Genomic DNA, 27,151 nt, shown 5'->3' on the forward strand with positions numbered 1-27,151 from the left:
GGCAAGGGGAAAGAGGCAGCTGAGACAGGCGTGGGGACGGGGACCGGAGGGAATCCTGAAGCTGGGCTGGAAGTTACACCAGGTGAACCAAGAGTTCCCCCGACCCCCAAACCTGCAAGCCCCCCCGTCCCAGCAGAAAGCAAGTGGATCACTGAAACACCCAGCCTGTGGCCACCCGGTCCCCGGGAGCTGGGCAGCCGCTGCGGACCCCGACCTCCCCACGGCAGCTCCTGCGGCTCTCCCACCCCTGCAACAGGCGACGCATCGAAAACATCCCCATCATGGTCCGGATCGGCCCCATCACCACCTCCACCCCATGCACATCCCAGTCGCACGTGTAAGGCAGTACAGAGCTGTTCTGCCAAAAATAAATGAACGTTTCCAACAACTCCGTTTATTAAACTAGCTAAGAGAAACTTCAGCCCCTTCTTTAAGCAGCTGGAGCTCAGGTGCTGCTAAACCCTCGGCTGAGAGGGTTTCTGGCTCGTGGCTGTCCTCCCTGATTAAAGGCCATGCGAGGTCAGTTCTCTGTCCCTTGTCTCTCTAATGAAGAGGCTCCACGGCTGGTTGCCTTGGCCAAAAACCTGATTTAGTTTATGTACTGTCACCTCTTCAAAACAGTTTCAAACTCCGACAATGACGAGGAGCTCGCAAAGCATTCGAAACCCTTTGCATCGGAGATGCCGTCTGACCGCAAGCGTGCTTACCTGACCGGGCATGCCTTTTACCCGAGTTGTTTTTTAAAGGAGCAAATTAAATCCTAATTAGTGAATGCCAATGGAAATAACGCGGCCATCCCGCTGGCTCTGAGCAGGAGAAGACCCTGGAGCATCTCAGCAGCTTACGCAAGCCTCTCGCAATGCGTGCGATGCTGCGCTCGCTCCGCAGACGCCTGGCCCGGCCACGTCCCACCCGATGGGCCGGAATGTGCACCCAATAAATACCCGGGGGGAAGGCAGCCCCCTCGCTAGCCGAAGATCCTCAGCTGATCTGCGGCCCCCGAATCCTCAGAAACCACACTGACAAACAGGTACGAGCACACAAGCGTCCAGCGCTCCCCTCCTCCTTACGTTTGCCTTTCCTGATGTGGGATTTACGTGCAGTATGAAACCTGAAGCATATTCGCAATGCGGCAGGGCTCCGGGTTAGGAGATTCCTCACTTTTAAAGATCCCTGTCTCCGGGGAGGCTTTTTTTAGTGTCAGCTGAAACCTCCGTGATGAGAAGACCGCAGCATGGGTACAGGGCTTATGTTTTGTCTGTAGGCGGTAGGAGATGGGCACACGAAGCAAAACTACTCTAAAGGAGAAAAACTACACTCTGTGGCAAGTTATGGGTAGCACATGCCTTGGTGGAAATACGGATCAGGTGGGATTCCCCAGAGGCTTCACCAGCGCCTGGCATCAAGTCAGTATTTTCTTGAACAAGCTGTCTGGTGGGGTGAAATCTGCAAAGACAGATGCCGGCAGCTCTTTGAGAGTCCGGAGCAGCAAGAAGTTGGTAAGTCCAGACAAGGTGACCTCCGAGGAACACTTTAGGACAAGTAGGGTTTAGGCTGGAGACAGCAAGCGGGGACTGTAGGAGGGTGTGTTGTGTTTCCAACAATAAAGATCCTGCTGAAGATTTCCAAAAGCTGTAAAATCTCACCACCAGAACCCGTTAATATAGGTTAGACAAAATGTCGTTAAACTAACGTGGATGTTGGGTTGCCTGGGGATAGCAGGAGGGTGTAGGAGAGCTCTTTGGGTCTCTTGCACTCATGTATCTGGGGGAAGGCAAACACCATGCTGTTTCCTTCACACGCTCGCTCCAAGAGCCTGGGCCAGACTGAAGCTGGAGTAACCAGGAGAGTGTCGGTACCGGCAGAGTCCGCCGTCGCACGGTTCATGACCAAACACGCAGCCTGAAGACAGAGCCTTGCTCCAAACATCCCCCCCAACATTCCTGGGGAATTTATGCACATTTGCTTGAGGTGTTTTTCTTTCAAATCCAGGTAAGCTGGGAGTAACTCCACCAAAATAACTTACCCCAGGCTCTAAATGAAGCAAAATCATCCCTTTACGTATCCCCTGAGGGATGCAGGTCAAAGCCCCACCTACTTCACACTCCAGTCATTTCTTAAGAAAGCCGAGGTACTTGTGCTGAATTTGTACCCGCGGACCACACGTTGCTGAGAGGCTTTGGGCACTGTGCTAAATGACGCACCACGGTAAAACAAGTTGTTGCAGGAGATGACACACGGGCTGTTGTATCTGGAAGGAGACGTTCCTGCTGCCCAAGGAGGAGCTGGCCACTGCCCAAGCTGGGGAGCTACATTTCACATGGCCTTCAGTCTCTGAAACCTTCCCAAAACCCACAAGCCCCAAGCCCATGTGAAAAACCAGGCATTTATCCTCTAAAAACCCAACTGCACCCAGTCCCCACGTCATCCTTCTCCTATGTTTTAAATACAAGCCGTGCCTCTCCATGTGGTCTGTCTCCTGGGTGCTGAATGCGTAACAGCTTCAAGCAGAGATCTGCACATTGTGGTTAATGGACAACTTGTAATTACCCCTGCACTTGGAGAAGGCCTGAGGACATAAGAGAAACATTTTCTAAGTACTTACAAAAATTTGCAAGCATATTTCCAAAAGTGATTTAGGTACTTGAAAGCCCAAGTCTCCTGAAAGTCAACAGCCCTCTCAGAAGTGCAAATCCTTTCTACAAACAAAACTCTGGCACTTCTGAGAACGTTACTTTTTCTCCTTCTGCTAATCGAGCTCATCTCCCGGCTCCGGCACTTCCCTGGGCGCGGTACCCAGGCACGGGTGTGCCGGGCTGCTGTGGGTGGGCTAGAGCATCCTGCGAGGATGGAAGATGCTCCACAGCGCTTCGGAGAAGGAGATGGGCAATGCCTGTAATGATGGATGAAGGAGGATGCAACCTGGAGAGCAACTAAACATGTCCACAGCACACTCTTCCCATCCAAATGAAAAGTGTTTCCAAGCCTGGACACATCTCGGAGAACAGCCATGAATGTACTTGACTTTCAGGGAAATTTTGCATTTTATTGGACTTTGGCAAGATAATCAAGCCAACAGCCTCATTTTCTCTGCTCAAATCCACACATGCTGCAACCCAACATTTTCCACATACAGCCTTGAGTCGTTCCCGGTAATATTTTTACCTTCCCTGTAAGAGGATGGAAAAACCCTTCCAACGGCCCCGCAGTGCTGCAGCGGCTGCTCGTGGACGAAGGCCACGTGCGGGTGCCGGGTGGAGGCACTCCCTCTGACGCAGGTTTGCCGGTGCTCGGCTCGGAAAGCAAGTTTTCACAGGCACCGACTGCCACGAAATCCCACGCCTCACCTTCCCAGCGGGGGGGGACGGCTGCCGCGCAGCTGGGGTCAGCGCTGTAAGGGTGCGGGGAGGGATGTTTTGGGGAAACACCCCCCAAGATGGTGATAACCGCGCCAGCATCGCCTGCGCTGGCCGTGGAGCCGCGGCGGATCAGCCACGAGCATCAATGCAGCATCTGTTCTCAACCCATCGGGAGGTTTTTTGCTCATTTTTTATTTATTGGGTGAATTTAGCATGTGCTGAAGTGCTGAGCTGGCAAAACTGGGCAGTCAAGTCCTCTATTGATATCGGCCAAAGAGCAGTTTTGGTGGCACAATGCGGTGCTTGTTCCCCATGGCCAGGCAGCCCTGGGCCCCCTCCGAGCCTCTCCACAACCTCCGAGCCTCTCCACAACCCTCTTCTGCCCTTCAGCGCCAGACCGAAAGGGGTAGCAAGCATCCCAACTGCTGTTGATCTCAAGGAAACCATGGGAATCCAGACATCCTCCCGGATCAGACACAGGTGGCTTTTGGGAGATGCTTGTGGCCATCCTGACTTCACCCAGCGAGCATCAGTAACGCACCTTCCACCCAAAACACTTTTTGCTCACAACCGCAATAACCCGTTCCTGACCATTTGAGGTGCTGGTTTGTCTTCCCCCGCCTCTCCCCGAAGCTGCAGCAATCCAGCATGCCGGGCAGTCCCTCAGGGAGAGGAAGAAAAGGAGACATTACTAAAGCAAGCACCTGAAAAATCATTTTAAAATACAAATAAGAAACCCTGGGCCACTCGGAACGAGCCACAGGGCTGCCAGCCGACCTCCAGAGCAAAGCCCTTGCGTGTGGAGACCAAGCCCAGGCCCCGTCTCCTTCCCACAGGGCTCTCGGGATGCTCCGCACCACGTGGGGACCAAGGCTAAAAGCCAGGCAGGCTGCGGGAACGGACTCACCCCCCACATCCATCCTTTTCTGCAGGTTTTTCCTCTCCTTCAGCGTGCGTCCCCGCGGGGGACGGGGGCTGGAGGCTGGCAGCCCCGACAGCGAGTGAGCTGGAGCAATCCCTCAGCAACATTTCTTCGTATAACTCTTCCCCTCGTAAAATACCCAGCTGTGAGCTTTTCCCTGAAACGCGGCCCTGCAAACACGGTGGATCTGCTAGAATAAATATTAGCAGGACCGTGATCCCCGTGGTGATCACAGCTTTTGCACAAACACTTTTTTTTTCTCCACCCTGCCAGGTGATTGCCGCAATTTTCCCGGGGAAGGTGCAATGCTACAAGCTGTCAGCACCACCGGCCCTACCTACCAAGCTGTCATCGCCTCCCGTTAGCACACTGGGCTACAGTTGCTTCAAAAAGCTGAAAATAACCCGGTGCCAGAAGGAAAGGGGGAAGCGGGCAGCGAGCGGTGCTGCTCCGTGCGGGGACGATGCGGCTCTGCCAGCCCTCCCCGTCCTGCACCAGCCGGCAAAGTCACCTCCGCTGGGGGCTTCTCTGCCCAGCTCGGGTTTAAATCACTCTCGGAGGCAAACATCTGCTGTAAAATACCTTCAGCCTGGGTTGTTATCTGCTGCTTTGGTCGTTGGCATCACGGCAAAGTCCCACCCGGCATTCGTGTCATGGAAAGCGCTCACGCATGCTGCCAAGGAGGTCGGCTGGGTGCTCGCAACTAGAAAACGGGTTTCCTTTGGTTTTAAAGCGCTATAGAACTTCATTATAACGCTGCTGTTATCCAGGCCAGGCACGTACACACACACACAGTGCTCTCCCCCACTTTTAAGGCACCCACAATCTTCTCCAACTCCATCCTCAGGTTGGTGCTCCCCAGGTTGTTTTCCCGGGGAGCGGGAAGCGGAGGAAGGGAGCTGGGGAGGGAGCTGCACCCGGCAGAGCAAGGAGATCTGCTTCAGGGACTGCTCAGCCCTGGGGCTCCTCTTTGTAACCACGAGGAGCATCTCAGGAGCTTTGCCAACAGCCCCGGGCTGCGGCACAGGGCTGGGGCCGCTCGCCGGCTGTGCACGTTACCGGCTCGGTGGATGCCCCAGACAGGTCTCACCAGCACCTCGCTTGCAGCTGTTTGGCCTCCCCAAAAAGCGGGAGACGTGGCTGTCTCGCCCGGAGCAGCGCTGGCCACCGCTGCCGCACGCAGCTCAGCAGCACCGGCTTCCAAGATCAACACTGCCATCGGGGGGGGGGGACGTGGGTCTTACACCGACCCTGTCCTCCCGCAGAAAGAGCCTCTGAGCGATGAATGAAGTGTCGGGCAAGAAATGACTGAAATACCTGAGGACGGAAAACACAGGAGGCAGTTATGGGGTCTACGAAATGCAAACGGAGCTCGTGTGCCTGGTGCAGAGCCGCAGCTGGGTTACACGCAGTGGTGCCACGTCAGGGAGCTCAAACTCATCCGCTATTTTAGTTGTTTTTTTAGATTTTATCTATGGAGGCATTGAGCGATTTGCAGGCAGCCCTGCAGCCTTCGTCAGGCCGACGTGCCACGGAGCGTGCCTGCAGCAGCATCCCCGTACGGAGGGGACGGCTCCCCGCGCTGCTCCCGGCGGGTACCACGATGCTGCCCTTGTTTTCGGGGTCTGCCTTCCCGCCTCTTCCCCTCCTCATCCGCTAATGAAGAGCAATATTTACATAGCCCCGATCCTAATTTTGCAATAACAGGCACTGGCGCTTAGATGGTGTGTTGGAAGTCTACAGCTTTAGGAGATAATTTTGCTTTTATTCTGTTTGGTGTGAAAAACAGCTTTCACGAGCAGGCTCAGAACTATCCATTATCCTACCAAGACACTTCACACCACAGTATTAAAAAAACAAACCAAAAAAAGGCAAGAAGGAGGCTTTAAGTCATTGATATTAGCGCTGCATTTGGATCCTGTAGAGGTAATTTGGTTTTACTCGCAGTTTTGCTCTTGCCTTTGGACCTCTCTAGCTGCCCCGACAACAGTGAGGATTTTTAGTGGGTTTCCCCAAATGCAAAAGAAAAAGCTGTTAAATCACCCACCGATGGGAACCCCCCGGTGCTACAGAGCCCCAGGGAGATGCTGGAGAGACGTATCCCAGAAATCACAGAGAAATACAGCAGGCGTGGCTATGCATGGAATCAGAGAGCAGTGATGCTCTCCGGGGCTCGACCGTCCCACCCGTGCACAGCATCCCGCAGCATCCTGCATGTGCGCCTCGGTCCCAGCGCAGCCTCCCGGCCCGTTCCCATTCATAACGATACCCGGAGGAAATCCTCATTTCTTGCCCAGAATAAATATTTTCCCTAACAGACATCGAACCCTTCGCTACGAGCTGGAGGAGTCCATTCGCTCAGACAGGTCATCAGGCAGCCCCACCAGCAATTACTCTGTATTTATTTATTTCCAGGTTGCCCATCCGTCCTGTGCCCAGCCTTTTGCAGCCTCCCCACCTTCTCCTCTGCACCCCAGGAGGCCAGAGACCGCTCCCTGCGCGGCAGAGCATCCCTGGAGCATGGCAGGGCGCTCGCGCTGACACGCTCGGAGCTGCTAGCAGAGACGGTGGCATCGCGGCTGGGCTGCTCTCCCGATCATGCTATTGCAACGCCACGGATTTAACTGGAGTGGTTCTGGCATGAGCAATGGTGAGCCTGAACCCGGCTCGTCCCCAGAGCTGGCAAAACTTCAGGGTTTGGAGAGGCTCCTCTGTGGGGGAATTCAGAGATGCTGGTATTTTGACTTGTCCCAAGTTAGAAAGAAACATCACTAATATGGAATTTTTTTTTTAAACAACATTTTTTGAGAATCTCAGCCCTATTCCATTTTCATATTATTCGCATCATTTTCAGTACAGAAGTAATATTTCTATTCTACTATCGTGGTCTCACTTCATGCCCTAAATTATAAAGCAAGACCTTATAGAAATTAAAACCAAACTTCCAAAAATCTCTCATTCAAGTCCTTTAGCAAAACGCTTTCTGAAACTCTCTCCATTCACTGAATCAGCCCATTTCAGTGGAAACCTGCTCCAGCTGAACGCTTCCACTGACTTCTCCTGCTATAATTCATGTAGATAAATTATATGCACCAGCAGATGCCCGGCATTACGTCCCACACCAATCTTGTCACCAGCACGGGGACAGTGTCACCTCATTGACACCACTGCCCTGGCAGTGACACGAAGCCTGTATTTGCACCAGCACTTTGATTAATACATGCCCCAAAGTGCTTGAGACAAATAGGTGACTCCCTGTCGCGATGATGTTTCCCACAGCATTCCCACAGCATATTTTTTCCCCCAGCATTCTCCTGGAAAACCCAGCTGCTCATGGCTTGGACGGGTGTACTCTTCGCTGGGTAAAGAACTGGCTGGATGGCCGGGCCCAAAGAGCGGTGGTGGATGGAGTTAAATCCAGCTGGCGGCCGGTCACAAGCGGTGTTCCCCAGGGCTCTGTGTTGGGGCCGGTTCTGTTTAATGTCTTTATCAATGATCTGGACGAGGGGATCGAGTGCACCCTCAGTATGTCTGCAGATGACACCAAGTTGTGCGGGAGCGTTGATCTGCTGGAGGGTAGGAAGGCTCTGCAGAGGGACCTGGACAGGCTGGATCGATGGGCCAAGGCCAACTGCATGAAATTCAACAAGGCTGAGTGCCGGGTCCTGCACTTGGGTCACAGCAACCCCATGCAACGCTACAGGCTTGGGGAAGAGTGGCTGGAAAGCTGCCCGGTGGAAAAGGACCTGGGAGTGTTGCTTGACAGCCGCCTGAATATGAGTTGGTAGTGTGCCCAGGTGGCCAAGAAGGCCAATGGCATCCTGGCTTGTATCAAAAATAGTGTGGCCAGCAGGACTAGGGCAGTGATTGCCCCCTGTACTCAGCACTGGTGAGGCCGCACCTCGAATGCTGTGTTCAGTGTTGGGCCCCTCACTCCAAGAGAGACATTGAGGGGCTGGAGCGTGTCCAGAGAAGGGCAACGGAGCTGGGGAAGGGTCTGGAGCACAAGGCTGATGGGGAGCGGCTGAGGGACCTGGGGTTGTTCAGCCTGGAGAAAAGGAGGCTGAGGGGAGACCTCATCGCTCTCTACAGCTGCCTGAAGGGAGGTTGTAGAGAGGTGGGGTCGGTCTCTTCTCCCAGGTAACAAGTGATAGGACGAGAGGAAATGGCCTCAAGTTGCACCAGGGGAGGTTTAGACTGGATATGAGGAAATTTTACTTCACTGAAAGGGTTGTCCAGCATTGGAACAGGCTGCCCAGGGAAGGGGTTGAGTCCCCATCCCTGGAGGTATTGAAAAGCCGTTTGGATGAGGTGCTGAGGGACACGGTGTAGTGGTGGGCTTGGTAGTGTTAGGTTTACGGTTGGACTCAATGATCTTAAAGGTCTTTTCCAACCTGTGCGATTCTGTGATTCTGTGATTCTGTGATATCAATGCAGCAGGACACTGTGTCCTCCCCACCGAGGAGGTGCAGAGCGGGAGAAACTGCAGCGATGAAGAAGTGGGATGCCTGCAGATGTGGAGCATCTCATAGCTTCAGCAGCGCCATTAAAGAAACCACCAGCAAGTAAAGGGATAAAATCATATCGTGGATGACCATAAATCCAGAATTTATGGAAAGGCGGCGCTGCAGTGTGTAAACCTGGGACATCAAATGCGAGGCAGGAGGTGCAAGGGTGCACCTAATCCCAAACAGTTCCCGATGCCAGCATCTCACCTCCCGCAACACATAGGGAGGAGGCTTAGCACACAGTGACTAACTTAAGGTGATGATGGTAGCCTGCTTTTCCCCAGGCATCAAATTAATGTTGGGTTGGATTAAAAATGTGAGGGGAGTAAGTGATCTGGAGTCACGTACCCATAACTGCTCCTAAGGGGTCATTTCCTAAGTGGGTGCTCAATGGCTGGGGTTGCTCCCGTCTCATCTTGGTGGGGAAAACCCACCGAGCATCTCCCCAGCCCGGGCACAGCCTCTGGCTCAGTTTTTCCAAGCTCAAGCTGGGACCTGGAGCCCTTCCCTCTGGAGAGGGGACCTGGCGATGAGCAATGGCTTGTGCGGTGATTTATGGTGCACAGGTGGAACGTGGCAAGTCACCATCCTCCAAATAACATCTTCAAAGCGCTGAGCAGATACCAATTGATCCCTACGCCTCCAACGCGAGGCAGGCGGCAGCCCCATGATGAAAACAGGCAGAAAACCCGGGGAGCAGGTGATAAAACCACCCGAGCTGGACACACCGAGGGCAGGGCAGACCCCCGCACGATGCATGGGTGCTACCCGGGGCAGCTGAGGCCACCTCCCATCATGGGCACCTGCACCCACCGTCGCACCCAGCACCGCGGCCTCCTGCAAACTGAATGCACGGTTGAAGTACACATCACTTTTCTGACAGTCTTCACTTCAGGCTAATCTTGAGCATCTTTCTCTTGAAAAGAAAACTGAACTGCCCTCCTGGTTTATTTACTGCTGCTTTCTGAAATGCTTTGGGAGAGTTTTGCAAGGCAAGAGACTCCCAAGTGACTTCTGACCATCACCGCTAAAATTTGTCGTTGAAAAAATATTTTCTACAAAACCACCAGCTGCCCAGGAGGCTACAGCCACGTTTCCCAGTGCCCAAAAGAGCCGTTCCCACTGCTGCACTGGGCTCAGCCGCAGATCCATGATCTGCACCCTGCTCCATCCTTCGAATGGCTCCGACATCCCCTGGCAGGAGAAGGTGTGATCGATGAAGCACCTTTGAGGGGAGAAAAACCCAACCACTGCCTGCAAATCCTGCCATTGCTGCATTCACCTGAACCGTGGGAGGGAGCAGCAAGCCTGGAAACCTCCTGGAGTGCTGGGGTTTGGGTGTTTTTTTTAAAAACAGCACAACCAACCACTTTTGGTTGCTGCTTTTGAGCATGTCGATTCATTCAAGGATGAATCTCTGTGCTTTATCAAAGCTGTTCTTTGGGTCCACATAGCGTACAAGCCCGGGCACCGGAGGGTTAAACAGCATGTGGTGAATCAGATGCGCGTCTTCGGGATACAATCAGATTTTGTGTGCGTTTGGGACAGACACTGCCAAGCTTTGTTTGTGTGTCCAGCCTTGTCCTCCCATGAGCGAACAAGGGGACAACACCCGACCCCGCGTCCCTGGACCCCCGCGGCGGGATGGAGCTGGGAGCAGGGGACGGAGCCGGGAGCAGGGGGTGGCAGGGCATGGTCCTCGGTACCGCCGGGCCCTTGGGCACTTGGATCCCCCTCACCCCGGCAAGGGATGCTGCCGGAAGAGCCCGTCCACACGCACAAGTCCCAACCCATGCTGGAAAAGTGATTTAATGGCAGAAACTCCCACATCCCTGGGCATGGCCCGTTTCTGCTTCCACGGCTGAATTTATTTTCAGCCCATTGTGTTTGGTGAGTCACAAATTTATAACTGGGGCAGATGGGACCGTTTCGACTGTAAAATCGAAACAATGGATGTCGTTGCATTACACGTTATTGCTATTAAAAGCTCTGTCGGGTAACTAAAATAGAGCCTGCTACAATAAATCACCTCCTACGAGCATCCTCTGACTATACCGAAGTACCTTGCCTGAAATGGTCACTCCAGAGCTGCACCAACAAATCAGCCTTTTGTCGGGAGATGGATCGTTTTTGTGTGCTACTTCCGGCAGCGATATGACCCGGTACCTAAGAGCAAGGTTTTATTGCTGTGGGTAGCACCCAAATTACATCCCACCCGAGCCGGCACGGCCTCAGGAGCTTATGGACAGGGGTAGGTGAAAAAATGCATTGTCTTCATTTTTCCATTTGGGAAACTCAGGCAGGGAAACTCTGCTTGAAGGACATGTGCAGAGGAGGCAGGAACGGAGCTGGCGCGTATGAGGTCCAATCCAGTGCCATAACTTCCAAAGCATCCATTCCTCTTAACATATTGCCCTCTATACATTAAAAGTATATACACTTGGACCTGATAAAACTCTTAGACCAGGCCAATCTATGATGCCCAATGAAAAGCGCTTATTTTTAGCACAGCAGAGGGAAAAACTGATGCAAAACACCTCTGAAAGCAATGGAAATATTTCAGGGGTGAAGTTCCTCGCAGCGTACGAGCATCCGCCCTGGCGTCGCAGGCAGGAGGATGTCAGCAACATGGGCTCGTGGGCTTGTGCCAGTGGGCAACCTCAGTGAGTGCCAGTTGGTCCACCCTGCCTCGGCGGACACCAGCTGAGACGAAGTTTGCTATACTTCAGCGAATACGGAGACTTGTCAAAGGAATAGGGAGGGAAAAAAAAACTATTAACAGTTCTTGCCAGGGGTAAACATCATTATGAACCTAATTTCCAATATTGACTTGAATTTTTTTCAACTACTTGTGTTTTTAAATAAAAAAAAATACCGGGGCAATGAATAATGATGGCGGCATGTGTAATAGTCTGACCACAGTTAAATCCAGCCGGCCTCCAATGTCCTCTGCACCCTCCGAACTGAGTAATTTTCTTTTGATCCTGAACCGAAGGCTTTTTCCCACCAAGCCACAAATTGACCTTTGCAGGCTCTCATTCGTGTTTATTTAAAAAACACTGGGGCTTGGAAGCTGGAATCTGTCTCAGAAGTTACATCAAGAGCAAACTATTTCCTGGGATACGACTGGAATTTAAAACCTCCAGATTTTCGCCCGTCACTACCTTTTGGCAATACTTGCCACTGGCTCGAGTGGGTGCTGACGCCGACCGAGATCGGTGCCGTCCCTCCTGCCCTCACCAGCAAGCCTGAAAGCTGCCAAAATTTAAGCAGAAGATCTTCTCACGTGGAAATTTAGAGAATTTTACCCCTCGAGAAAAGAGCTGAGTGGTCGGAGAGGAGAGGCCACTTCTCCCATCCTGCAGTTTGAAACTTCTCCCCACTCAGCGTCAAGACCAGCCTGAAACATTTCCAAGCTGGTGGGCTGGTGACTTCAGCTTTGGGAGTGTACGAGCTCCTTCATGCATGGATCCTTGTGGAAACTGCCGTTTTTCCTTAGTTTGGAGGGAACAAGGCAGGGGACAGCCTGGCTCCCAACCATCGAGAGCATTACACACCCTCTGGATCTCCAGCCCAGGCTGAAGCTGATTTTAATCCTAAAAAATGCAAGAACCACCCATCCACATTTCAGGAGGACGCTCTTGTGATTCCTGGTGCAGATGACTCCATCCTGCGAAGGCACGTGCTCCTCGGAGGACAGTGAAGTCACCCCATGAATGCTGCTGTCTGTCTACGGCAGCCAGCACACAACGTGAATAGCCCCGTTGTACCCGGCTCCAACATCTCAGCACCCTTCCCGTAACAGGCGTCCTTCAGGCACAAAGTCTTCTCTATAACTCTTCCTTATCAAGCAGACCCAGTGCTTCATCCTCACCATCTTCTAAGCTGGTGTCCACTGTTGCCAGTACCCTCTCGGCCAACCGTCAGAGCCCACCCGCAGGGCGGAGAGCTATTTATGGTGAATTCATAACCACGGGAAGCTCTCCATAATCCCAGGGAGATGCAAGGGCATATTGTATTTTAATTGCCTTATTTGTTCTATAGCGACTACTCTCTGTCCCATATACTCTATGCCACACTACATAATAAGGAGCTTCACGGAGGAGGAGAAGTAGCTTGTTTGGGAGTCCTCAGCGTTCATGGGTACAACCTTGCAGGAAAGTAAATGGATGAAATGGATGAATGGAGAAAACTCAGGAGGAGAAGACATCAGTAGTACAGCATTTGTTATGAGGGATGTAGCTCTTCAAACCGCAAATGCTTTGAAGGCTCACAGAGAAGTCAAAACCTCGTGGAGCCATCAGAAATGGGGCACAGGTGCCACCCCCAAGTCTTCATTTATTACCAGTGCACAGATCCTAGCAGTGCACTTACAACTGGTGGGAACCAGTATCTCTCATCACGTCTGACAATTATTGCCAGCGGTGCCATGGCTGAGACGCCACAAAGATGGTTGTGCCTTTCTCTCCACCGCAAGTTGTATTTCCAAACACTACAAGACCGTGCTCCGCTTCCAGCCAGGGCTACCCCGGCTTGGGGTTAATGCTGCAGGGAACATGGCTGGGGTTGAACAAACATATATATGTATATATATAATTTTTAGTATCTATTTAAAAATGATTCACTTAAAAAAAAAACTGTAAAAAGGATAGCTGTGTTTGGAAATGTGTGAACACAAACTAAAATCTCTCAGTAACAACCATATCAAAATATTACAAGGCAGGAAACAGAATGGGCAAGAGATAGCGAGGGCTTGTTTTGCCATTGCCGGGGATGATTGCAAATTCTCATACGGGGCGGCCGTCGTCGGTGTGACAGACGTTACGTCTCCCTTGCAGCTCCCCAGAGCCTGTGTGAAGGAAAGCAATCGGCTCAGCCAGCACACACGCGCCAACATCAGGGTTGGCCCATGGCTTGGCTTCCTGTAGATGACTCAGACAAGCCACCAAACCCAGCGTTCATACTGCTGCGAGGCGTTTCGGCACACAACAGCCCAAATCCTGCAGGAAATGTTGACACAGAGATGTCGGAAAGCGGCGGACGTGGAGGTGGGAGATGGCAAGTCCCCAGGTCACCACACGGCAAGGCGCCCTTTGGAGAAGGATTGCACCAGACCATGGGAGAGGAAAACCAAGCAGGTGTCTCTCCACCATACAGCATCTCTGGCAGACTCTAGGTTTTTTTAGAAAATCCATTTTTCTCACCTAATACGACCAGCCAGCTTCTCCTAGTGCCTTGCAAAGGGTGAAACCACCCGTTCCTGCTGAAATCAGCCCAGCCAGGAGGAGAGCTGAGGTCCAAGCCACCTCCCCTCACCCTTGCAACATCGCTCATCTCCCATATTTTTTAGGCGCACCCATGTCAGAAAAAGAAAACCAGCTCTTTCAGAAACCTCCCAACTCATGGAAAAATCTGATCCCAACCATTTCTGATCGCATCCTGCTGGTACGGACACAGTCCCCAGAGCAGCGAGACCGAGAGCACTGCACCTAGGAAGGAGACCACATTGCCATGAGATTAATTAACACGCTGTCAGAATAACTGCTGGGATTTCGGAGGCTGGATGTTGCCCTCCTTAGGCTTGTGCTTCACGTGGAAAGGGGAAAAAAAAAGCTGAAGTTGGAAAGCAAGCCCAAGCCCTGCACCAAAATGAGAGGATGGCTGATGTCCTCGTTTTAAGGGGCACAAGGGTGGTCGGAGATGCCAGGCAGCTCGCCCGGTACCCAAACCCTCCTCGCTTGGGACGAGGAATAGAAACCGGCCTCTTTGCATCTCCCCTGCCTCCGGACTCGGGGTAATGAAATGCCAGATCGCCGTCACCCACACCCTTGAGCACAACCTGCCGGGTTTACACCCAGTTCGAAGGCGAGGAGGCACAAAGCGGAGCATTGGCGTGCATTTAAAAAGAGCAGAAGGATTTTCGTGGTGCTGTGGCTTTTAAAAATTGTTGCTATTTCAACGACAACTGTGTTCATGGTTTGGTTTCCGCCCAAAGTTGAAGCCTCTCTGGTTTGGTGCCGTATGAGTAAATAAGAAGGGGAGCGATATGGGCTCACCGCCCCTCTCCGAGCTATGGGAACTGCAGAGAGAAGAGACAAAACGAGGATTTTCAGGAATTAAAGGCAATGTTTTCCCAAGTATTTTCCCTCCCAGCAGAACTTTAACATTTAGGTCTCTTTCTTAATTAGTCCAGTTATGTGGCCATGTAATTGCTTCCAGGAACAGCTCCCTCCCCTCCTGCCTGGCCTAAATATCCCTCCTGGTATGAAGAAAACATTTCTTTCAGGTCAAATTATTTTTATTTTGATTATGGTACCGGGTTTCAGGCCTATAAACACATGTGGTTACCAGTACAAGAGAAAAATTAACCAATCCGCTGCCAGAGCCAGATGCTGATCCAGTACCCGGCATCCTGGGCTCGGTCCCCAGCTCTGCTGTTAGGGCCCAGGGACTCACGGTGTGCCTTGTGCCTCAGTTTCCCCATCTGTAAAGTGAATGCTTTGAGGTCTACTGGAAAGCCCAGTCTGGACACTTTGGCTTTCCTTTGCTTTGAATCACGAAGATCATTGCACACAAGCCATTTCTACCCCATATAAAGCCAGACCAGAGGACACGTGCAGCCACGCGGACACCTGGACGTTATTTCAGCTCTTCGTCCGAAATCACCTAACTTTCCAGTCTCATTCCTAGAGAGGCACTAAAAGCAGCCTGGGAGAAGACCCAAACCTGCGGAGTTTTCTCGAGCGTGCTTATCCCCCACAAGGAATTAGCTGGGTTTTATGGCGTTCCCGTCCCAGGGAGGGCTCTGACCGTGCCCCACGCCCCGAAAGCCCGCCCCACCAAAGGCAAGAATGCTCACCGTAACTTGCCTAATCCTGCTTGTCCCTCTGTGCCAGTCCTCCCACACAGAGAGCAGCCTGCCAGAACTGCTTTTCATAACTGAATAGCTACGAAAACCCTGGCCCGTGCACGGCTCCGGGCTTCGCTTTCTTCCCACTCTGCTACAGCCCTGCTGCCCCAAACCCAGCAGCACAGCCCTGCCTCGGGGGTCCACGTCCATGGGCAGCCGGACCCCGCTGGGTTTTCTCCCTGCAAACCGGGGATGGTCCGCAGGACGTGCCTTGGCTTGGAGCCCAGCTGCGGAGTTCCTTGGGGACGGTGGTGTTGGTTGTCGGTGCTAGCAACCGCTGGGCACTCGGCACCAGCCCCGGCCACCCAGCCTGGACTGGCGAGCAAGGAGGGGATGGCAGAGGGGGTGCCCATGGCTCTCGCTGCCACCAGCACGGGGCAGATGCTGCACCCAGGCAATCCCCTCCTCGTCCCTACAGCGCTCGTGCCTCGCAGCACGGGGCTTCAGGACCCTTTCTTTATCGTATTGGTTCTTGCAGAGCATGAACCACCCCGACAACTATTTTTGTCTAATCTCATGCTTGTGGGTAGCTGAGTAACGCAGGGTGCTCAGGCGTCACTGTCTCGCTTTGGGGGATTTTTTGATGTGGTGGACAGTGACCAGAGAAGACACAACTATTCCTCAAGCTGAAGGTTTTCCAGGAACTCGGACTGAGCTGTTTTTGGACATACGAGTGATTAGGTTTTTGCCATCCTTGGGTCACTTGCCTATGCCAAAGCCATTGCTATCCAAATTATAAATGTGCACCTGGGCTCAGCATCCACCGGAGGGAAAGGGAAGCTCCCGCTGACCCCCCGGGATCTCCCCAGCTAAGCCCTCTGTTTCCCAGCCGACAAACTTTCCCCCTTGGTCTGACGCGATGGTGAAGCTGTCTTTGCCGCATGGCATCCTCGGAGGGCAGGGAAGGTCGGTGCTGCGCCGGTGTGCCAAGGATCCCACCTGGCGAAATATTTTGGTCAGATTTGTCATCTGATACAGTTGGGTTTTGCAAAGCTTATTGGATAGGCTCAGCCTAACTGCTGAAGCGCTCAGTTGGTCCGGCTGGGATAATTAAATTAGTTAACTCTGCAGTTGTAAGCCAGCAATTTCAGGCACATCTAGTGCAAGGGAAATGCATGCGTGTGTGTCACACCTCTGGGTGAAGGTGTCCGTCCGTGTCCTCCAAGAGCCTCACCGGAGCCTCGAGCGAGCAGCTGAAGGACAGAGATGCTGGAAAACACTGACCCAGCCGTGAGCTCTGCTTCGAGGCTCAAGGTCCCGCTGTCTCCTCGTCGTCTCCTCTGTCCCGCACGGGGCCAGGATGCAAGGCTGGAGAGGGACCAAGGAGGGAGTGGAGGACGGCACCGTGCACAGCTCCTCGCCCACCGCCGCAGCCCTGCGCCACCCATCAGACCTTTTCCTCCCAAAAGGTGGAAACCAGAGCCTGGACACTCTCCTCCTTCCCCATCCATCGCATGAACCTTCTACATCAGCACAAAAAGCACCTGCAGGCACCCTTCCCGGAGGCGGTGACGTCCTGCAGAAACCCCAGGCAGCACCAGGAGCGCTGCGTGGAGAGGAGGGTCTGCACCTCTCTCCTGCCGAACAGCTATCGCCACACAGCCCGCAGCCCATCTGAAATTCAGTTACCAAACACATCTGCTCCGGTGACACACTGCTGCTTTTAGCATCCTGGCTATTTCATAACCACGAGCATTTGTTCGTGCCGTCCCCGCTTCTCAGCCCATTTCCGTTTACTGCTTCTCTTCCACGGTTCCACTGATGGCTGAAAATCGTGAAGCTCGTTTAGGATTAACCTGGAGAGCTGGGTTTAAGAATGGTTTGCAAATGGTTAGGGATTTGGGGAAGAGGTGACACCCCGAGGCTGCTGACGGGGGGGGTCTAGCCCTCGCAGGGACAGAAAGCAAGACCCCCTCTGAGCGCACGGTCTGTGGAAGCCAGTGACCCAGCTCCCGGTGGTCTGGAGCGGTTTCCAGGCAGGATCCAAGCCTTCTGTGCTCCCCAAGGATGCTCGAAGAGGGCAACCTGCCGGGCCTCGCTGCGCCTTCATCCTCCTGAACCTGGGTCTTAGATGGGCTTGTGTTGGTCCTTCTTTACCCATGTATTAGCCCCTATGTGCTGGTTTTGGCTGGGGTAGAGTTAATTTGCCTCACAGTAGCTAGTCTGGGGCTGGGTTTTGGATTTGTGCTGGAAACAGTGCTGATAACCCAGGGATGTTTTCGTCACTGCTGAGCAGTGCTTACACACAGTCAAGGCCTTTGCTGCTCCTCACCCCACCCCACCAGCGAGTGGGCTGGGGGGGCACAAGGAGCTGGGAGGGGACACGGCTGGGACAGCTGACCCCAACTGCCCAAAGGGCTATTCCATACCATACGGCGTCATGCTCAGCGTATAAAGCTGGGGAAGGAGAAGGAAGGGGGGACGTTCGGAGTGATGGTGCTTGTCTTCCCAAGCAACCATTACGCGTGATGGAGCCCTGCTGTCCTGGAGATGGCTGAACACCTGCCTGCCCCTGGGAAGGAGTGGATGAATTCCTTGCTTTGCTTTGCTTGCACACACAGCTTTTGCTTTCCCTATTAAACTGCCTTTATCTCAACCCACGAGTTTTCTCACTTTTACTCTTCCGATTCTCTCCCCACCGGGGGGGAGTGAGCGAGCGGCTGGGGGGGGCTTAGTGCCAGCTGGGGTTAAACCACGACACCCTAATATGCAATTCTGACACACAAGTCTGACAGCCAGATGCTGAGATTTGTTAGATCCTTTAGCTGCGTCCTTTGCCTGTATTGGGGGCACCCCCGTCCCCCACAGGGTCCCCGCCGTGGGAACGTGGGATGGAGAGCCGTCCAACGCCGGAGCCGATGCGGGACTTGGCTGTCGGGGTTGCTCTTGTTTAGACTCTGTGTTTCGCTGGGGCCAAGGCCAATCCAAAGAGGTGGGTTAAGAGGCGCAGGGTGCGATCCCAGCCTGCGGTTCAGTTCCTCAGAGAAGGGACCGAGCCAAGCGCGCAGGCATGCTGTGGCTGCGAAGCCTCGCGCAGACCTCAGCAGGGACCTGGAATGGCTCAAGATGAGCTACGGTCAGTGCTAAACCCCCACGGGCACCAAGGGAGCTGGGAAGCAGCATCCATGGGCTCACAAGGCTGGAAAAACAGCTACAAAAAGAGGCTTTCCAGGCCCCAGCGCAAGCTTTTTATTCCCCAAAGCCTGCAGAGTGGAGCACTGGCAGCAAAATCAGCTGGACGTGACGCCCCATCCGCTCGGTGCTGCGCTGGGGCTGCATCCCCGCCAGCGGGATCCGTTTGGGGGTCTGCCCTACCTGCCACACTGCCCCCATGCCCTTCGTTTGCAAAGGCGGGCAATTAAAGAGCAGAAAATCACAAAGAGCCTTTGGAAAAAAAGGGGAAAAAAAAGGCTTCATTGGCATTTGCAAAGGTAAACTCATTAATTCTTTTAACGAGGGATCAAAGCCTCGGAGCCTGCCACGGCTGCGTCCATGGGAAGATAGCTCCCCGCTCCTCCGTGCTCTCCTTCGGTGCCCCTGCGAGCTGGCCCAGCACGAAGCGATGAGCAAAGAAGAGCAGATGACTTCTGCTCTGCCCTCCCAGAGCTTCCGAAACGTTCATCTTACCACAGCGCAAACACCGCTCAGAGACGGTAACCATCACACAGGCTCTCGGCATAGGAAGGCGAATAAAAATAGTCCCGTCCCTTTGATCTCTTCCCTTTGTTCAGCTCTGAGCACTCCAGCAGATGCAGCTGGGACACACGTGCATCATACCAAGGCTTTGCAACTCATTCAACGTTTTAATGTCATCCTGAAAGGTCTTGATGATCACCTCCGCCTCCTCCCAAGGTGCTGAGCAGCTTGTCCGGAGGGATACGATGGGCACGTTCAGCCTTGCAAGACCAAACCACTGGTCGCGACAAGCAGACACCCCAGTGTGCAACCGAACCAAGGTGCTCGCTGGCACGTGCACAACCGGCTCCGCGTGCACAGATATTGCTCTGGGTTTTGTTACCTGCGCACCCACGCGACCACACGTGCTATTAACACGTCTCCGTGCCAAATTGCCCTGATGCAACAAAACCCAGTGACAACACGAACGTGACCCTTTGCACGGCTCCTCGTCAACCTTTGCACGCGTGCCCGCGTGCGTATGCAAACCCCCACGCGAAGTATAAATGCAAGTTACGCTTTGCATTTCCAAATACAGCCCCAGAAAACGCCATCGAAGGAAACGTGGATGAGGAAGATTTCCCCAGCCGCTGCTGGGCACGCAGAAAGAGGACCAGCCCATTTCCCAGCCCTGGCACCTGCGCTTGGGTCCGTGTCCTTCCCCCTCTTTCCCCAGCCGCTCTACACCACGGGCTTTCAGCCTGGCCGGCCCATTTCCACAGCCGTGGACCTCCTCCCACCCCAGTGGGTTATTAACGGAGGCTCCAGGAAAGCGGCGGTCGTCAGCATGCAGTGGCAAAGGCAGTTTTAACGTGCTGGTTTTAAAGCGAGGAGCTGCCGGGGAACAAGCGGTGAAGCTGCTTTCTGAGCGAGCTGGAGGAACGTGGGCATCGCTTCACATTGCTCCCCATGGGTCTGACACCGATGTGGGGGCAGTCACCTTTGTCCCCTCCCCATGGCAGCAGCTCGTGGGGCTCTGTGCCTGAGCCTTGCCCTCCCCACCGCCGGTTTTGAGGCAATTTGGGTCTTTTGCACACTTTGGTTTGCCATGAAACTCCCGCACGGGCTTGCGGGACATCCTGCACCACACATACAGGTGAAGCAATGAGTGGCTGCTTGTACAGAGAGAATTAGGAGGGGGCAATTCTGCTATTCCAACCTGCGGCTAGTAAAATATAATAACACGGGGAAGTTGTTTTTACTGCCCGTCCAGCTTATGAGCTACTAAAATAAGCTTAGCATATTAAACGTTGCTGGCGTGGTTTATCAGAAGACGAGAGCAACCCTCGTGTTCTTCCCCTGCTATCACCCAAATATGTGATTCCCTCACCCTTTTTATCTTCTAAGCTCCTCTGGAGGAGGAGAAGCCAATCTCTTCCTCCAACACCACTGCACTCCTTCAAACACCCTCTGCACTGCCAAGCATGAAACACCATAAAATATTGCATTCTTGTAAGAGGGGTACACGTACAGCGTCGGATGTCACCCCGCTGGGGAACGGCAAGGGAAGAAACCCCGCGGCTGTTTCTCCATCCCACCCGATGAACTGGTGCCAGCAGCTTCCCTGCGAACAAGGGGATGCCTTGCACCAGGCGGGCTTTGCCGGCCGTGGCTGTGCAAAGAAAATCAGGGCAGATGCTCCCGACGCCATTGCCTCTGGGACGAAGCGCAGCAGCACCGCACAGCAGACGACCGCATCGAACTGAAACCACGGGGGAAGTTTTCTGGCCGGCAGAAGGAGACAGCCCACCCTGGGAGGCAGCCAGGGCAAAGCCCCTGCTCCCGCAGCAGGAGCCCCGGGGTCTTCAGACCCCCCGCTATCTCCATCCCACACAGAGCTGGTGGTGTCGTCGACTTAACGGCTATAAATTACGGATGTGGGAAATGTTGAATCATAAAACTGCAGAAAAAGAAATTTTATGAGTGCAAAATGGAAACGCACTGTCCTTCGATGCAGCCTCTCGCTTTGGCTCTCGCTAAAGTCCAGTCACTTGGTCTTGCAGGGAGAGGACCCGGGAGCAAAATCCTCCCCGATTCGCACTTCAGATCTGCTATCTGCTTTGCACGGCAGATTGAAGAGGGAGGCTGTGCTCTGTGTTTGCAACTGAAAATGAAATGTGATAACATCTCCAGAGTGGAAAATTACAGAGGCTAAGAGCAAGTAAAGCCCGTAGCGGTGTGAATTCGGCTCCTGACGGAGCCAGAGCTAGGTGCCTCGGGGTGCTGCCTTCACCTCCTCACGGCAGGCTCGGGGCTCCTCTCTCCTGAACTCAAAAATGTGGGGTTTAACATATTCCTGCTTGAAACACGTGCCAGGAGGAAACAACACCACAGTGGACTGAGCGTGCAAAAATCAGCGCAGAAGAGAAATGCAGGGATTTATTAAAGAAATCCATTTGGAGGGGAACGGGTTTTCTGCTCAGACAGAAGGACGCGCTTCCCCGTAACACCCGCGTTACTCCGCACACGGCAGAGCCACCTCAGGAGGATGCTAAAGGATTTTTAGCAAAGCAGAGAACAGCATCGCCTCGCTGCTGAGCCCCGTCTGCAGGGCCCTGCCAGGGACGGCACCGCCGCCTCTTACCTGGGTCATCTTGGCGAGGTCCAGCGAGGGCCGCTGCTCCTGAACCTCCTCCGGTCTCCGCCGCTTGATCCCGACCTTTTTGTCGTTGAGGACACAGGGCTGAGAGCGGCTTCGCGAGAGCCCGCCGGCCCGTCGCCCCAGCTCCGGCGTGGAGGCAGGGGTGCTGCTTGCCGAGGGCGGGCAGTACTCCGAGGAGGAGAAGTGGTCGTGCGAGCAGGAGAGGGACCTCTGCATGTCCACCCGGTCTCCTCCGTGCCCACCGGTGGCCGATTTCCTCGGCCCCGTGCCGGGCTGGCATCCCAGCCGGCCGCTGAGGGCGGGATGCTCGCAGGAGAGCGGGTTGGACCGCGAGGGCAGGCTGAAGCTCGAGCTCCTCTGCATGGTGGCAAAGCCGTTGGAGTAGCGTTGCACGCTCCCCCCGCTGTAACACCGCCGTTTCTCGACCGGGGTCCAAACCTTCGAGCCTAAGGGTCTCCACGAGGTCCCGCAGCTCGACATTTCATCCGAAAACGAGAGCGAGCGGCACTGGCGCTTGCTGGGGGGGGCTAGGGGGTTGCCGTGGGGGTCGCTGAGGCTGAGGTCTTTGATCAGGTTGGTGACGGAGCAGGTGCTGGCCGTCTCCCTCGGCCAGCGCGAGCCCTCCTCACCCTTGTCCGACAAGCAGTCCCAGATGCTGGTGCCCGGCTGCTCGAGCTGAAGTGGACATTTCCTGCTGAGATCTCTCCATCTGTCATTTTCTGGTTCAGAAAGGAGAAAAAAAAAAAACAAAAAACCACACACGCACAGGCATTAGCGTTAATTAATTCTGCGATTCGCTTTCTACGTCCATAAACAAAAAGAGTAGCATATGGGACGTTTTCCAGTACAAATTAATTAACTCTTGGAATATGGTTTTCCAAACTGCCAGCAGAGTGGTTGCTGTGGTGTAGATGGAGAGAGAGACAAAGTGATAATCGCAGCAGGAGCAAAACTGCTAGAAGAAGATAAAAACACGCCTTTGAATATCCAGATTGCACTGGCTAAGGGAAATTCAGCAATACAAAATGGTACGGCCATTGCCTTATCTCTGTGCTAAACCATGTCTCAGATGCGTGCGGTTTGTCCTGGGCTCCACAATCAATGATTGCCTGAGAGGTTCACAAAAACTGGAAGTGAAGAGCACAAAGCTGTAGCACCGCTGGGGCGAGATGGACCTCAGGGGCCAAAAGACCAGAAAAGAGACGAGATAGGAGTTGGGATGGTCCTAACAGAAAGGGGAGAGCCCCCCGGGCATCGAGCTGCCCATCGTAGCACGGAAATCCCAACAAGGTGATCAGAGCCTACGGGAAACCAAAAGGCATCCCGACACCCGTCGGGCTGTCCTGCTCTCAGCCGCTGTGAAAACAGCATTGCCTCAATGAAACCAACTTATCCCCACGGAGGCTCTGAGCATCTCTCCCAAACCAACCCAAAACTCTGAGCATCTCTCCCAAACCAACCCACGCCTGTGTCTAACAAAAGTCGGTGCATGTAATAAGCTCTAAAATGGCTGATGCTATAACAGATGCACGATAAACCTCCAGCAGTTCTTTGCAAGATGCTGTTCTTAGGTCCCTGTTGGGAGGCTCATCGTCTATCTCCCCTCTGTCCCCCACATCTGCCCGGTTACCCGCCGGAGCAGGAAGGTGCTGCGGCAAACAGGTACCCACACCCTCCTACTCTTCTGCGGCAACCTGGGCTTAGCATCTCTTCGGGGTTGCCTTGAAAATCCCAGTTGCACCTAGCACAGCCAATTGTTTGCCTTTCTGTAACAAAGATAACGCCAAAGCATTTATTTAAAGGAACAAATCGCTTAACAGGTTCACTGTTTTTTTTTTTTAAATACACTTTTTAAACTTTTCCTCCCTCTCTCTTTCTTTCAGCTTGTTTACACGGGAATTTGTTCCTCCTGCAAATTTGGCTTGCAGTAACAGTCTTCCAGCACAGCACAGCAAAAGACGGTGGTGCTCTGTTGCATGGTTTCAGTGTCGGCATAAAGATATTCCTTTTATCAGATGGGTTTTGCGGTGCCTGGGTAAAGCTCCAAGAAACCTGCACCTCCAAAGTCTGCGGGCTGAAACATATCTGGCTACGGGCAGCTCCACGGAGGAAGCCTGCAAACCCGGCTAGAGCTGTATTCAGAAATCCCACCGATGACGGTGTCAAAAGAGAGGATTAAGGGTGATGATCTCATTCCCGCACGCGCTCCCGCTGACGATAAAAGAAGAAAGCAAAGTATCATCAAGGGCTGGCTCCCCGGCGCAGGCGAACGGGGCTCTCCGCAGATACGCTGTTGATGCTCAACAGGAAAACCATGGTAGGACAACCCCATCGGCTGCTGCAATGGAAAAAAGTAATCACCCAACAGACCTCCTCTGGTGACTGTTTTTGTTGTCAGCTGCTGCAAAGAGGCAAACGGTGCTAGCTAACCGTCGCTGCGAAGTTTCATACGATCGTATCTAAATCGTGCAATATTTTTTAGGGGGTTTGGGCTTTTTCCACTCAAGCAACTGAAGGATGAATTAAAAGCTGTTCGCAGCCCGCAGCTGTAGGTACCAGCCTGATAGGGAAGATGCAACGGTGCAGAACGCTTCCAAGCAGGGCTCGGTTTCGAGTCAGGAGGTCAGATTTGGGGCCCCTTACACCACTCTTGGCCAGTTTTCCCATTTCTCCCTGCATCCAGCTGCTGCCTTAACAGCTCCAGCCACAAACAGCCTGGCTTTGCACTCAATAACCGCACGGCATTTTAACTGTCACTGTCCTCATTTTAATAAACACAATGAAAAGTGAGAAATCTGCACTAAACAATTACAGCTACGCTTACATCTTTATTATTTTCCCCTCCTTATTACGCTGCCAGAGGAGAGATTTCTTGGGTCAGGTCAGCAGACAAAAGAAACAGAAATAGAAGCTGATTTTTCATGGCAAGCTGCCACGATCCTCTGGCCGGAGACGTCACGTTGTACAAAAGGCCTTGGTGAGGAGGATACGGGACACCTTCCTCTTTCACCCCTGCTTCGGCACAAACAGCTATAAATCTTCCAAACCTTGCAGAGAGACCGGTAATTGCACCGTTATCCCCAGCACCAGCTTGGGGTTGTTTGCTCTTCCCCTTGCACCGTGGGAGCTGGTTTTTTGGCAGGGCAGGGAGGAGACCCCGGCACAGCCTGGCTCCCCCAAGCCCCTGAGCGCCACTGACCGGTCCCAAACCACCGGATAACCCAGAAAATGGGTTTTTTTCAGTGCAAAGAGAAAAATGTTCGCTCCGAAACAAATTGAAAATGGGGTAGTCGAAGGGCTGAGGGTGTAATTAAAGGACTCGGGAAAGCCTTGTTGAGGAAAAGCGGCTGGTTTTCTGTTCAATTTTTTAAAACTAAGATTCACATCCTGAGCACGCTGATAATGATACTTGCAGTGGAGCCATTCATACTGCTGCAGTTAAGCCTGTATTAATTTTCTTACATTACAAACCTCAACTCGGTTTACCCCGAGGCAGTCATTTGTTCCAGGATAAAACCCGCCATGAGAACCCCTCGGTTCGTAAGTGAGCTGCTTCGCTGGAAAACTCTCCTTTGCCTATTGGAAAAACGATACGAGAACAACCGAAGCAAGATGGAATTGTGGCACGAAGGGCTCTTCCCCTGGTTAAACAGGTCCTTCTTGGCCGCTGGTGTCCTGGGATGAAATAGCATCTTACTTTTAGATTTTAACTTAAAACTGCAAAAATAAACACTTCAAGTCCCTTAATGAGCACGTCCAGCAAATTTCTTTCGAGACGTTTTGATCTGCAAATCTGCATTTCCAGGGTGAGGCAACACCAAGTAAATTTTCTGGCATCTCTCTGGTTGTGAAATAGCTTTCCAGCTCCCAGGACACAGAGGGGTGTTATCGGCAGCCTGGGGAGGACTGAATTTCTCTTCCTGCCCTCCCTGGCAGCGGCAGCAGGAGCCTGAGCCCTCTTGCAAACCATGCACGAAGCAGCAAGAAATTCAGACTGGTGCAAAGCAGCATGAAATTCAGGTTACAGCTGCAAGCTCCCAGGCTGCCCAGCCTCAGGGGGACCCAACCCCAAACCATTTCTGCTTTCCAAAGCACGGCTGCGATAGTTAGCTCCGATTCAGCCCTGCAGAGAGCGATCTGAGCCCCGGCTCCCGCATCGGCCCCCAGCCTCCACGCCTTCCCACCGCCCTGCCCGGCCTCCGGGACAGTTTGGTGGCAGAGCCGTTGGCCCGGGGTGGGGGGAGCAGCCCTGACAGGAATGCTCTGGGAGGGAGATGTTGGGTGTCAAACAGCCAGAGCACTCGGGGTGCGGGTGAAGAGCGGCCGTCGCTGCAAGCCGCAGCGTCTGCTTTCCGTGCAAGGCTAGTGCCGCGCCAGCATGCACCGGCAGGACTCGCCAGGCTGGGCAAGCGGCAACAAGCCCCGCCAAGACCCGGCACGTCCTGGGCTCTGGCTGCCGGGCAGCCCTCACCTGGTTTATTTCCCCCCCTCTCCTATTTTCAGAGACAAGCCAGAAGCTGCCTGCATGAGAGCAGGGCTCAACCCACCCCGGGACCATCGATAGCATGCTCAAATGCCATCAGCACCGCTATCTATTCCTAAATTTCCTTTGGGGCAAAACCAAGATCTTCACTTTTAAGAGTGAACATGAATCTTTACAACGTCCATCTGTTCTCCTGCGCAACCTTCACCGTGTCAAACGAGCCCAGCGGGCCAGGGCATGAGGCACTCATGAGCTGAACTCATGTCCCAAAATCAAGGAGAGGGGTGTTGTCCTCCAAAAATCCCTGAGGGCTTTGCACAGCCCCGCGGAGAATGTGATCCATCCTCAGAGCATCACGGCCAGGTTTCCAAAGGCTGAGCTCAAGGTTTTGCAGGAGCAGTGCACGGACACGCCAGGGATGCAACTTCGGGATGGTCACAGGCTTTTTAAACGACTGCCGTGCTCCTCTGGTGACACAGAGCAAATTTTAACGACCACGTTCATAACCACAGAGAAGGGTGTAAAACCAAAACGCTGACACTACTTTAACTACAGTGACACAAATGTGCTGCTATAATATTTTTACAGTTCCTTTTTATACATAATGCATGATCCTTCTGCTCAAGTTTCCTCTACGTTCTTTTCCCGTGAAATAATTTACATTAATACATAATTTATTACAGCAACTTGTA

General features: G+C 53.3%; 1 protein-coding gene across 4 annotated transcripts in view; it reads right to left on the reverse strand.

Annotated features, from left to right (window-relative positions):
* The window catches only part of FAM53B (family with sequence similarity 53 member B), a 57,782-nt gene that overhangs the window by 3,863 nt on the left and 26,768 nt on the right, over positions 1-27,151 (reverse strand). The window contains exons 4-5 of one of the 4 annotated variants that reach the window (XM_072871508.1): positions 21,959-22,695; positions 2-5,598 (exon numbers count right to left, since the gene is read on the reverse strand). In XM_072871508.1, coding sequence (XP_072727609.1) covers positions 5,488-5,598; positions 21,959-22,695 — 848 coding nt within the window. In that variant the 3' untranslated portion in view covers positions 2-5,487. Of the gene's footprint in view, position 1; positions 5,599-14,058; positions 16,639-21,249; positions 21,479-21,958; positions 22,696-27,151 lie in introns of those variants that run through there. The other 3 variants (XM_072871506.1, XM_072871507.1, XM_072871504.1) reach the window with 3 other exon arrangements.

This window comes from Ciconia boyciana, chromosome 8 (assembly GCF_034638445.1).
Source record: "Ciconia boyciana chromosome 8, ASM3463844v1, whole genome shotgun sequence".
Classification (NCBI taxonomy): domain Eukaryota; kingdom Metazoa; phylum Chordata; class Aves; order Ciconiiformes; family Ciconiidae; genus Ciconia; species Ciconia boyciana.